At 37.5% G+C, this 14,397-nt stretch overlaps 1 protein-coding gene across 1 annotated transcript in view; it reads right to left on the bottom strand.

Moving 5' to 3' along the window:
• Nucleotides 1–14,397, bottom strand: part of SNX6 (sorting nexin 6) — a 60,435-nt gene that overhangs the window by 41,766 nt on the left and 4,272 nt on the right. The window contains exons 3-5 of the mRNA XM_055309260.1: nucleotides 4,019–4,123; nucleotides 3,108–3,218; nucleotides 376–497 (exon numbers count right to left, since the gene is read on the bottom strand). Of these exons, the coding sequence (XP_055165235.1) occupies nucleotides 376–497; nucleotides 3,108–3,218; nucleotides 4,019–4,123 (338 nt within the window). The remainder of the gene's footprint in view (nucleotides 1–375; nucleotides 498–3,107; nucleotides 3,219–4,018; nucleotides 4,124–14,397) is intronic.

The raw sequence follows: 14,397 nt of genomic DNA, 5'->3' as shown, positions 1-14,397 counted from the left end.
GCACACACCGAAAAAAAGAAAATCAGGCTGGCAGTGACTAAGACCTTGTAAATAAAAAACAAAACAACTTACATTCTGCTTTAAAAAGTCATATTTTCCTTTCTACTATTTGTAAATAAAGTTTTGGATCCTCTGCTTTCAATTTTCAAAGTCCATTTAAAACATTAATTTAAAGAATTTTACAATGCAAACAATTATTCTATAATTTTCCTGTAGGCTCTGATCATGATCATTAAAACTGGTTGTTTGGTAAACCTGCATCTTTCAGAAAGGGTCACTGTGGTGAAATGATTAAAAGGATGGGATATCAGAGTGCACAGAAAAAAGGCATTAAAACAAGCACAATTAACAAAAACAACAACAAAAATCACATACGCTTCCAGTTCCTGTTTCATCTTTGTGAATTCTTCCTTTGTCATGGACCCTTCTCCTTCTCCAAGCTTCTGTAGTTTTTCCCTTGAAGCATCAAAATCGGGTCTTGGTGGTGCTGGTGGGATCTGTTTAAGAGAATCAAGTCACTAATTTTAAAGACTATTTTTTTTTCACAGCAGTTTTACTACTCCATAAAAGATTGTATCTGGGAAAGCTAAGGACATCCTGAATGAGCATGACACCAGGAATATCAGATTAGAGAATCTGATTAGCTCCTTTGCATCAAGGAAGACATAAATACAACAGAGCACCATTTTCTAGTATTAGAACACTAGTCCCAAACTTTAACCTGCAGATTCGGATGGGACAACTTGAGAGTCCTCAAACGTACATACACATTAAGCTCTGACTATACATTAAAAGATGTATACCATTTTTCAGAAGTATGTAAATGGTTTGGTTAAATACAAATATATATCTTTTTAATTAAGGAATTAATAGTAGCTTTATGCTATACTATCTTTTTAAAATTTACAAATGCCAATAGTATGATCCATCAAGGAATGTTAAAAAGGGTTCCTGAATCGGAGGGGTTTATCAGAAGCATAAAGCACTGACTTAAAACCAGGAGAATAAGACAGGGATTAATGACTAACATCATTCTACTTACTCACAGTAGGTAAGTAAACACTTACCTTAAATAAAAATGTAAAATCTAGAAGAGTCATATCATTCAAGGGAAGGATAAAGAAAAAGTTTATCTTAAGGAGGGTCTACAAGTAACAACCGTTAAGGAGAAATGATGGGAAATAAAGAAAGCAAGGAGATGAAAGGAAGAAAAGATAGGAGAAAGTTAAAGAATGAATACAAGAAAAGGGTTACGCTTGAGGAAAGCAATAGGAAGGGAGCAGCACACACAGCTGAGCACACATTCATTGATGCTTGTACACCACATCTACTATGTGCTAGGAATGATGCTGAACAATGCGTATATAAAGATAAGTAAGACATGGTCTTGATCTTTGAGTGTTTAGTCTATAAGAGGACATGGTAGTAAGAAAATACCATTAGACAACTTGAAGAAAAAAAAGAAAGAAAAAAAGGGAAAAAAAAGAGAAAAAAAAAGAAGAAAAAAGAAGAGAGAGAGAAAAAAAAAAAGATAAGATGAAGAAGAAAAGGTGGAAATAAGATGGGAAGAGAAGGAGCTTCCAGGTTGGTGAACACACTGACATGCTGGGAAGGTAGCAGGTGGTACACCTGGACAGGGCATGAAAGTTCTGCACCAACCCCATCTCCCCCTCTGTACCCTGTCCTATGTATACTTCTTCCTTTTGGCTGTTCCTGAGTTGATCCTTCATATAAACTGGTATTTTTTTAAATATATATATATTTTTTTAATTTTTTATTTATTTATGATAGTCACACAGAGAGAGAGAGAGAGAGAGAGGCAGAGACACAGGGAGAGGGAGAAGCAGGCTCCATGCACCGGGAGCCCGACGTGGGATTCGATCCCGGGTCTCCAGGATCGCGCCCTGGGCCAAAGGCAGGCGCCAAACCGCTGCGCCACCCAGGGATCCCTAAACTGGTATTTTTTTTAAAGGAAAAGAAAAAAAGAAAGAAAAAAAAAGAATGTACTGCCAGTTGTCCACCAAATTCTGAGTTATACAAAGAAAAAGCAAATGACAGGAGTGGCCACAGGAGGGAGATAGAATCATCAGGATGATTTCAAGGAGATCAAAGGAAACTAAATTTCAGCAATCTGAGTGTGGTCAACAGCTGAGGTGCAACATCTGATGCATACTTGGATAACATCTCTTTTTTAAGATTTTATTTATTTGAGAGACAGAGAGAGAGAGCACATGAGCATGCACACAAGCAGGGAGATGGACGGAGGGAGAGATAAGTTGACTCCCTTCTGAGCAGAGCGCCTTACTTGAGGCTGGATCCCAGGACTCTGGGATCATGACCTGAGCCAAAGGCAGACACTTAACCAGCTGAGCCATCCAAGTGCCCCAGATAAGATAATATTTTTTTTTCAAGGTTTTATTTATTTATTCATGATAGACACAGAAAGAGAAGTAGAGACATAGGCAGAAGGAGAAGCAGGCTCCTCGTAAGGAGCCTGATGCAGGACTGAATCCCCAGACCAGGATCACGCCTTGAGCTGAAGGCAGACGCTCAATCACTGAGCCATCCAGATTCAATAAGTTCTTAAGGAACCCTCCAACTCTGAGTATGTCTACCTAAGGGTTCAAAACCAGAATGGTTTATAACATTCCCTTAATTAATCTCTAGTTTGAAAAGCCCATTTCAATTCCAATAAAGAGTGAGAATTTAAGTTAATTAATTAATTTATTTATTCATGAGAGACAGAGAGAGAGAGAGAGGGAGAGAGAGGCAGAGACACAGGCAGAGGGAGAAGCAGGCCCCTTGCAGGGAGCCCGATGTGGGACTCGATCTCGGGACTCCAGCATCCTGCCCTGGGCCAAAGGCAGGCACTAAACCGCCGAGCCACAAAGGCGTCCCGAGAATTTAAGTTTAAATGAAGGAGTATAATATATCCATATCTCTACACTCTCAAACTAGGCAATTCAGGATAAGAAGTGGTAGTCAATTGTGTTTTTCTGACAATTTAAAAAAATCACACCAGCTCACTAAAATACTAAGTAAGATTTAACATAAAGTATCTAAAAAGCTTCTAGAAAATGGGATTAAAATGGAACCCCAACACTTACAATGTAACCCGCGTAGTCTTCATTTTCAACGAAGGAATCATGAAGCCAAATGAATTCCTCATGTTGTCGAACAACAGAAAACTCATTTTGTTTAAAATTTGGCAATGAACTCTGTAAAGACAGAGATGCTCTTTAATAAAAATAAAAATTACATTAAAAGGGCTCTAATAAACATTTTAAATCTTATTTTCTTAAATTAGTCTTACAAGAATGATTATTAGTACTTTAAAACTCTATTATGAAAACTCTGAGACACCTCAACAAAATTATCCTGGGATCTTTAAGAAAGTAAGCTGACAGTCTCTTATGTTGTACTGCTACCATTACTTATTAAGTTATCTTATTATTAATATATATTGTTTTTCACTTTTTCAATTATTAATATATATTAAACTCAAGTACTCAAAGGAAAATAAATCTACGATCTGAAAATGTGCCGGAGAAGTGAGATCCAATAAGAAAATAATTTGTGAGACAGTTTTATTTATTTATTTTTAAAGACGTTATTTATTTATTTTGGTGGGGGGAGTGTGGTTGGGGGAGGGGGGCAAGCTGAGATCATGACCTAAGCTGAAATCAAGAGTGGGAGGCTTATCCAACTGAGACACCCAGGTGCCCCATAAGACAGTAATATAATTAACTGAAAGAACAAAACAAAACTGAAAACAAAAATAGTGAAAGATGTTACTAAATATCTAGAGAAAATTAAATTTGCATTATATCTAGGTTCTGTGATTAATTCTTAAATGTTAACCTTTAAAAAGTACATTTTTAAAAAACTGTTCAAATACAGTGAAATTATAAACTAAAATACCCTAATTTTGTTCAAAACCAAAGTTCCAGTTAATATATCATATGTAACATTAGCACAATAAATAGCTAAAATAATACAAGTACAAAATCACATTTACCTTTGTGTGAACAGTGAATTTTACTTTATCTCTCTCACTAAGAGCATCAGAAATGTCCACTTGCAGAGCAGCATCACTTTGAAGATCTACATTTATTGCTTTAAGCTAGAAAAAGATAATGAAAATTCTGTGGGCTTATACAGAATTTCATTCTTTTCTCAGATATTAAGACAATGCAAAAACAACAAAAATAAAAGAATCTTGAATCTAAAAAAGTACTCAAGTTCATTTAAACCTCATATATTTAGAGAGTCAGGGGCTTTGGGTAGGTTATTACTTTAATCAATTTTCATTCTATACCATTCAATTATGCTTTGTATGAGCCAATGGGCTAACCACGATTCATTATAATTTCACTCAAAAAGTAAACTATTTTTTCTCTCTCCTATTCTCTGCCATCATGGTGTGTGTGGTTGACCGATCCTCACCACAGACAACAACAGGGAAGCCTGGAAGGCACCCTAACCTAGGGGCTTGGATGATGTTGGTTTGAATCCCATCTCTGCACATTAATATTCTGATTTGGGTCTTCTCACAAAACCTATCAAGTAATTCCTGGCCAAGAAACAAAAGCAGAATCGTTTCATTCACCAGTGGATTCAGATGAAACTGGTAACAAAATCAGGTACAACCTCAAGGGGAGGTATTGGTACTGGAATTGGGAGAACCAAGCTGGTCTACATGAAATAGCACATGATATGGCACACATATTTATGCTGCATGTAGGTCACATATTCCTATCCTATCACTCCTAACATCACTACTACCTGAGCAATAGACATGTTTTATCAGGGAAATTCTTCTTTTCTGTTACTAGGTTTCTGTGGCAGTTGGTTGGTTCAGTAATAAATATGTAAGACCTTTTGTTTGAAAAAATACATGTAATAAATTTCCAAGAAGATGGTCCTTTAAAGTTCAAGTGTTCTAAAATTAAGTATTTATCTTTTAGAACAAGAAAAATAATGAAAAGAATACTGGCTAATAGTTTTAACTCTACTGATTATTTTAATAAACAATGAAACTATTAAGATAGTTAAATATATTACATATATGTAAAGTGCTAAGAAAAAAAATAGTAAATACCCAATAACTATCACCTGTGATATGAATTAAATCTCCCATTTTACTCTCCAAGCTTTAATACATTCAAAGAATTAAATACATTCTCTATTTAGTGCTTTACTTATCTATGAGAAGATTTCTCTACTTATCCTTATTTATTAAAAAGATTTTTTTTTTTTATTCAAGAAAGACAGAGAGAGAGAGAGAGAGAGAGAGAGAGAGAGAGAGAGAGAGGCAGAGACACAGGCAGAGGAAGAAGTAGGCTCGATGAGGGAGCCTGATGTGGGATCTGACCCCGGGACTCCAGGATCATGCCCTGGGCCAAAGGCAGGTGTTAAACTGCTGAGCCACCCAGGGATCCCATAATCCTTTTTTTAAAAAAGTAAACTCTATACTCAATGTCAGGCTCAAACTCACAATCCCACCCCGAGATCAAGAGTTCCATGTTCCACTGTCTGAGCCAGCCAGATGCCCTCTACTCATAAGGCTTACTATTAATTCTGGGCAGCCCGGTGGCTCAGCGGTTTAGCGTCACCTTCAGCCGAGGGCCTAATCCTGGAGACCTGGGATTGAATCCCACGTTGGGCTCCCTGCATGGAGCTTGCTTCTCCATCTGCCTGTGTCTCTGCCTCTCTGTGTCTCTAATAAATAAAATATTTAAAAAAAAAGGCTTACTATTAATTCTATTTATAATTCTTAAATTTTCTATTTTTCTTCCTCGTTAGACAAATACACACTCTAAAATATTTGACTAATTTGAAGACTTATTAAAAAATCGAAATACACTAACAAATGAAAATAAAGTCTTAGCCTGCTGCAAAGAAATATTTAGCCTTGTTTATTAACTACCTAGCTTTCTTCAAAAAAATAAATCTTTAAAAAATGAAAAAATAAAAATGTATATATAAAAGGCTTAAAGAAAATACAACAAAGTGTGGATTTTCTTCTTTATATATTCCTTTATTCTCCCAATTGTCCACAAAATGCATACATTACTTTTATAAATGGGGGGGGGGAGGGAAGCCTTTATACAGAAATCCTGTAATCTATTAAAATCTTATGAAACTTCATTAAATAGAGTTGTTTAACTTTCATTAGTAATGAAAAAAATTAACAGTATTTCACTTTTGCACTACTGGTTCTGAGAAGATATGTTTGTTCGTTCATTCATTCATTCATTCATTCATTCATTTATTTATGATAGTCACAGAGAGAGAGAGAGAGAGAGAGAGAGAGAGGCAGAGACACAGGCAGAGGGAGAAGCAGGCTCCATGCACCGGGAGCCCGATGTGGGATTCGATCCCAGGTCTCCAGGATCGCGCCCTGGGCCAAAGGCAGGCGCCAAACCGCTGCGCCACCCAGGGATCCCAAAGATATGTTTTTAAAAGATAAAAACCATTACATATATTACTTAAGATTCACAGAAAAAAAATTAATCACTGTTTAAATTATGTGGTACTTTGATGACCCTTAGTAAAAATTTTATAGGTAACTTAAGTTTACATTAAGTTATATTTCATCAGTAATCCTATTTTTAAAAGTTTATACTATAAACTTAATAAAACATTTTAAAATGTTAAAATATCTGTTACTGTACTCAGTTTTACACATAGCCTACTGTCTGATAAATGAAATTAAAAGTTGCCTTGAATTACGAAGTTTCCTTTTTCATTTTCCAACTATCTCATTGCCTCTGCAATACTGAAAATATTAGTCTTTTGGTTTTCTTCCATTGACTTAGTCTTACAGGCCTTCATATGGTCTAGCCTACCTCTTCTCCAACCCCTTACCTTAATTCTATTTTAAGAAATGTTTCCTTTTGGAGGACCCAGGTAGCTCAGTCGGCAAAGTGTCTGACTTCAGGTCATGATCTCAGGGTCCTGGGGGCTCCCGTCTCAGGTTCTGTGCTCAGCAAGGAGTCTTCTTCTCCCTCCCCCACTCCCTAACTCATGCTCTCTCTCTCTCTCTCTCTCTCAAATAAATAAAATCTTAAAAAAAAATCTTTCTTTTTTCCTCTTTACTCACAATCACAGGCCACTTTTAAGATGTTTACTGTGGTAGACTGAATAATGGCTCCCCCAAAATATCCACATCCTTGGATTTGTGGACATTATCCTATATGGGAAAAAAAGGGCTCTGCAGGTGTGATTAGAGATGGGGAAATTATCCTGATTATCTAAATAGGCCTTAAATGCAGCTACATGTATCCTTATAAGAGGGAAGTGCCGGGAGATTAGACAGACAAAAAAGGAGATAACAGGACCATGGATGCAGAGATTAGAGTGACACAGCCACAAACCAAGGACTGCTGGCAGCCACCAGAAGCTAGAGGAGAAATTCTTCCCTAGAATCTCAGGGAGTGTGGTCCTGCTAATACCCTGATTTCAGCTCAAAGATACTGATTTTGGACTTTTGGACTACAGAAGTACAAGAGAATAAATTTCTATTGTATTGTCATTAAATTTGTGGTAATTTGTTACAGCAGCCACACGAAACGAATAAACTTATCATTATGATTTTGGAACAATAACCTTGGCTTTTCTCCATTTCCTATGTTTTCATTGCCTACTTAAGCATTTCCCAAATGCAACTGGTAAGAATCAACCTAGGTGCTTGTTAAAAATACAGAACCCCAGTCCCTAACACAGACTTATCAAAACAATCTTCAGAGACTCTTAACTAGAGAAAATAAATGGAGGGTTGTTTGAGGGGAGGTGGTAGGGCGATGGGATAACTGGGTGATGGGCACTAAGAAGGACACCTGATGTAATGAGCACTGGGTGTTATACGCAACTGATGAATAACTGAACTCCACCCCTGAAACTAATCATTTACTTAATTATTGAATTTAAATAAATTTTTTTTAATCTTTGGGGAATAAGCCTTAAAAACTGTGTTTGGGAACCCTAGCCTAGATTTTCAGGGTTGTCTTTGCATTTACATTGTCAAAATTTCATCTCAATTGCTAATCTTTTTAATGATTACATAAAACATTGTTGCTGGATTTTTTTAAAAAAGATTTTTATTTATTCATGAAAGACACAGAAAGAGAGAGAGAGAAACAGGTAGAGGGAGAAGCAAGCTCCATGCAGGGAGCCTGATGTGGGACTCGATCCCAGGACTCCAGGAGCATGCCCTGAGCCGAAGGCAAGGCATGTTAAACCACTGAGCCACCCAGGCATCCCTGTTGCTGGATTTCCTATGTATATATACATTTTCATTTTCAGACTTAATTTTACTTTAGCTGTTGTGTTATCAATGTGGTAACATACTTCTCAGGTTTCTACATTTAAGTAACTTATTTATATTCCAATTTAAGATTATTCCAAATTATTTTTTCTTGTATTTCCTTATCCCTATATATCAAACACTCCCCCCTTTTCTGATAGTACAACACTTGGCTTTTTAAAATTGTAACTTTTATTGATAACAAACATTCCTATATTATATATTTACTGCTTTTTTTTTTAGTATACCTTACATACAATGAAATGCAGATTTTAAGTATATAGTTTGAAGAGTTTTGACAAATACACAGGTTACACCCTTGTGATCATGACCACAATAGTTCCCTCTTTTATTCTCTCATTTCTACTTCTTTACTTTCTAACTCTTCTGTAAATTCTTTTGCATGCATTATTAAAGCTTGTAGCCATTCATATATTGCCTCAATGGCCATTAATTCAATCATTTGTCTTTTTCATTCTTTTAGTAACTATGTTCTAGAACTGGTATCGGGAAAAGTGCATGAATCATAAATGTGGTCACAGCAAAATGATGGTGGTGAGATTGTGACTCCTCTAATTTAAATTTCATAGTAAATTCAAAATATCAGCTGAAGTGTTCATTCTGATATTACATCTTTCTAGTCAGTTCCGGTGTACACTTCATACCTCAATTTTTTTTTCCCATTTCCTGAGATTACAGAGAAAAGGAGACATAAAGGAATTACTTTGTTTGACAAGAAGATGTGCTTCACACACATTACGGTTTTTTTTTTTTTAAAGTCCTGTTTCTAATAACTAAGATGTGTAATGGAAAAGCTGGTCAATAAAATGAAATCATCCCCCACATAAATACAAAACTTCCACTGAAAGGTAATCTGCTATATTTCATCAATTCTAGATGCGTATTTTGCACATTTTAACATTTGAAATAGGAATGTCTTGCAACTGACCACAAATTACAGTTTAATTGACAGTAGTTTTTCTTTCTTGGTGGTACATAAAAGTATACCTTCCAATCAATTGTGCTTTAGATTTGATAAGGTATCGTATTGTAAATCTAATGTTACATAAAATGTACACAAGATTTTTCAGATATATTTTCTTCTTTCTTTAAAGATAATAATGTTAGAATTTTTACTTAGGGAAAAAATGAAAGCAAACAACTTGTGATTCATCAACATTTAATTAACTGTCTGAAACTAGTGAGGAAATTCTCATTAGATAACATTCACTGGTTTAATCCTTACATGGGCTGATAAACTTTGTGTTTTGTCAGAGACTGACTAGGTTAAACATTTGTGTCAAGGTCAAGAGAAAGATTTGGCAGGGAAGATGGATTAAGTAACATAAATATAGTATTATTAGAAAGATAATTTAGGGGCGCTTGGGTGGCTCAGTTGGTTAAACATCTGACTTCAGCTCAGTTCATGACCCCAGGGTCCTGGGATTGAGCATCAGTGGCAGGCTCCGTGTTCAGCAGGGAGTCTGCTTGTCCCTCTGCCACCCCCCTCCTGCTCTCTCTCTCTCTCTCAAAAAAATAATATCTAAAAAAAAAAAAAAGATAATTTAAAGACACTGCCCTACTGCTGATTTTCCATATATAATTATTTAGTAAAGAAGACATTTGCTACTAGTTTACTATACTGACTCATTTACTATAGAGTATCTATCCTAGAACATTCTTTTTTTTTTATTTTTTATTTATTTATGATAGTCACACACAGATAGAGAGAGAGAGGCAGAGACACAGGCAGAGGGAGAAGCAGGCTCCATGCACCGGGAGCCCGACGTGGGATTCGATCCCGGGTCTCCAGGATCGTGCCCTGGGCCAAAGGCAGACACCAAACCGCTGCGCCACCCAGGGATCCCTCCTTGTTGTTCTTTAAACACTGGGGCATGCTACCACTTCAGGAGTCTGCACTTACTGTGTTCTCTCCCTGGAATATTCTGCTCCCAGATATCTATCTGCATGACTCACTATTTCATTTCCTTCAAGTATTTACCAAAACGTCACCTTCTCAGGAAGGTCTTTCCTGGCAACCCTAAGACTATAGCTCAACTCCCCTCCATTCTCAAATAATCCCGATCTCTCCCTCATTTTTTTCCATATCACTTGTTTACCATCTACTATATCTTATTTTTTAATTAAATTTTTTTTTTTAAGATTTTGTTCATTATTCATGAGAGACATACAGAGAGAGAGGCAGAGGGAGAAACAGGCTCCATGCAAGGAGCCCGATGCAGGACTTGATCCCGGATCCTGGGATCACGCCCTGAGCCAAAGGCAGACACTCAACCGCTGAGCCACCCAGGGATCCCTGTATCTTATTTTTTAATAGTCCTCCCTAACTAGAATGTCAATTTTGTGAGGACATGGATTTTTGTTTTATTCACTGCTATTATTCTCAGTGGTGACTTCAATAAACACATGCTGAGTGCAAAGGAGAGAAGAGTAGAAAGAAAGGTGGTAACTATAACCGGGCTAAGAACTGTAATTATAATATAGTAAATGGAAAACCCCTAAGACAGACAGAAGTAAATTCCATTAGGCTTACAAATTCAGTCCAAATTTTAAATCTACTGAACTCCTAGCCCAGATATCATTTTGGAAGTCCTATAATATATCATTTCTATTATTATTGTATGTCTTATACTGAGCAGTCAAATTAGTGGTTGATTATATGTGTGTGTGTGTGTGTGTGTGTGTGTGTGTGTGTGATATACACACACACACACACACACACACACACTTTCTGGAAACTGGAATTTGCAATAGATTTCCTCTCATACTATACCAGAAACAACAAAACATTACTAGGGTCACATATGTCACTCTAATGCCTTTTTTTTTTTTTAAGATTTATTTACTTTATATATAGAGAGAGTACATGTGAACGAGCTGTGGATAGGGCAGAGGGAGAGAGAAGGGGAGACAAGTGGACTCCCCATGGAATGGAGAGCCCACCTCGGGGCTGGATCATGACCGGTGCCAAAATCAAGAGTCAGGTGGCTTAACCAATCGACTATGCCATCTAGGAGCTGCTTCCCTAGTACTTTTAACCAAATAATCGATTTTTCATCTTGTTTTAATAAATTTCAAACAACTGCCCTAGGTGTTATGTAGCATATAAAGTGAACAAAAAGCCTTGCCTTCAAGAAATATGTAGTGAGGGAGACAATTTTATGTGATAAAACACAAAATTAAATATTTCCCATTCTTTTTCCTCACCAACTGTATTCTGTACAATTTAACCTTATAATACTTCCCCATCTTGTGATCTTTCCACACGTCTGCAGCCTGTTACACTTTTCTATTTCCCTCCTCTTCCACTCCACTGCGTATGTCACGCCAATACCTTTCTTGCTGGTCCCGTCAACTCTCATTGCTTTTTCTCATACTTGGCTTGCAAATTCCCACTCAGGATCAATTCAACAATCACCTTTGCTTTCTTAGCTGCCTGTGTGGCTAGAGAAAAGTCACAACTGTTTATACTGGTCTACTGCAAATTAATGGTCTTCAAATTGCATTAGGCTCTTATTTGTTATTTATTTATTTATTTACTCATTAAAGACACAGAGGAGAGAGAGGCAGACACAGGCAGAGGAAGAAGCAGGCTCTATGCAGGGAGCCTGATGTGGGACTTGATCCGGGATCTCCAGGATCACACCCCAGGCCACAGGCGGCGTTAAACCGCTGTGCCACTGGGGCTGCCGCATTAGGCTCTTAAAACCATTCAACACTCCTGAGTAGATCTGCTCAGCTCCCCTTGATTCCCTTCAGCAACTACTCCAAACTTTTACTACTTCAACTCTTTACATTTCCGCCCCCTCTCTCAACAAGTGACCTTGTTTCCCACATTCTAAAGAAACAAACACTAGCAGCTGTTTTTTCCCCCTCAGATCCATCAATAAACTCTCCTACAAATAAATCTAGCCTCATCATATTCTCCACTTTTTCATAAGCAGTGTCCTCTGGAGGGATGAGCTATCTGTCCACCTGAGCATTTTAACTGTGCTGTCTGCTTCACAATCTGCTCATACACTGCTCTTCTAGTTAGCCTTGATCTCACAAACCCTTCACACAGAGGATCTAATTTTCAAATCCAGTATTTTTTAGTGTCTTTGACCTCTCTGCAGTATTTTGCCTTGGTGAGCATTCTGTCCACTTTCTTTAAACTCTCAACTTACGGGAATTCTCTCATATCCTTCCTACCTCTCAGCCCTGTCAAACTATCGATCCATTTCTTCCCTGTAACCCTTAAGGGTTGGTTTCCACAGGTGCTATCTAGCCTAGGCAATCTCAGCCATTCTCGACTATAACTCCTAAATATTTATCATAAACTCAGACCTCTTATTCTAAATTCCCAATTATACTTTCATGTTATCAACTAGACACATCTGCCTGGACGTATTCACTTTAATAAGTACTGAGTGTCTTCAATGTGCAAACCACTGTCCTAGGAGCTAGGGATGGAACAGTGAAAAGACACAAGCCTCACTCTTCCAGATCTTACACTCTAGTTTGGCAGAAAAGGGATTAGATACCTTCTAGGCACTTCAAATCCAACACATATGAAGTCAAACATACTATCTACCTTCTAACTCTGTTCTTCTCTCCTATATTCCTCATTTTCTCCTCCTTCTCTCCCATGTACTTATACAGTCATTATACCCTGTCAATTCTATCTCCTATACACCTCTTTGCTATGTTCCTTCCTTCATCCTCTCTTCCACTGCCATATACCTTCATCATTTTTCCTTAGGATTTTTAAAAATTTATTCATGAGCAGAGACATAGGCAGAGAGAGGCAGGCTCCCTGCGGGGAGCCCAATGTGGGACTTGATCCCAAGACCCTGGGATCACACCCTGAGTCGAAGGCAGACACTCAGTGAGCCACCCGGGTGTCCCACCTTCAGCATTTTTCATCCGTATTGTTAAAGCAGCCTGTCAACTGGTTTCTCTGCCTTCACAGTAAGAATCAAACCACTTTCCACATCAGAGTAACCTAACCTACAATGCTATCTTCATCTACATATAGGTCTTTCCCAGCTTATGATCCCTGAGGACTTCACATCGCTTAGAATTTTAATTATTATGCCCTTTATACTTGATCTGTACTATCCATATCTACCCTTGCTTCCTATAAGAACAAGTGCTTCAGGTGGAACCAAATTACCTACCCATGCTATCCACTCTGCTGGCAAGCCTTCCTCTTCCCTGAGAGCCTACAAAATTCCTGGTCAATATTTAAGGCTTAGTTCATTTAAGTGATAAATAGCTGTTAAGAGTGCCAGACCTGAAGCTAGACTGTCTGAGTCTGAATCCAGCTCATACTGGCTGTTATAACCTTGGGCAAGTTATTTAATCTCTCTGAACCTCAGTTCTCTTTCCAAAGTAGAATAGTAGCAGCTACTTAACAGAGATTTGAGAACTGAGTTAACACATGCAAAGTACCTGGCCCACAGTAAATGCTACATTGGTATGTAGCTATCATCATGTCTTTACTACTTCCCCTTCTCCCAAAGGCAAACACTCCTTCCTTTGTACTCCCATGGCACTCTATCATAAGACTGTCACTACCCTGTGATGATCTTAGGGCAGGAACTTTCTTAATTTCCTCTGTCAACATAATCGATGTCATATTTTCATCTAAAATAACATCAATAAATGTGGAATCTGTTCAAGCTACATGCTGTGTAGGTGCAAAAGAAAATGCAAACATCTGGCCAAGACTTCAAAGATAATCAAATTTCAAGTGGACAAAAAAAAAAAGGTGAGAAAAAAAAGCATGCTACAACAGTAATAAGCATGCATAAAGCAGACACTAAAGTGCAGAGGTGGCTGGGCAATGACAAGCAGACTAGAATGTCTAGTGCTAAGAATATACAGAAAAATGAAGCCAGCCTGAAAGTGTCACGAATTGTGTTTAATGCTAGCCTAAGGAGTTTGAACCTTACTGCAAGAACTGGGTCCAAGTAAATACTTTTGACTAGTGTCCTTATATGACTTAGTCATTTTAAGTTAGGGAACTTTAAATTATGTGAAGCCTGGATTGGAAGGTAGACAGGAGACACAGATCAATGACAGGT

Source organism: Nyctereutes procyonoides, unplaced genomic scaffold (assembly GCF_905146905.1).
Source record: "Nyctereutes procyonoides isolate TBG_1078 unplaced genomic scaffold, NYPRO_anot_genome, whole genome shotgun sequence".
In the NCBI taxonomy this organism is placed as follows: Eukaryota; Metazoa; Chordata; class Mammalia; order Carnivora; family Canidae; genus Nyctereutes; species Nyctereutes procyonoides.
This window is presented reverse-complemented; position numbering and strand designations above follow the sequence as displayed.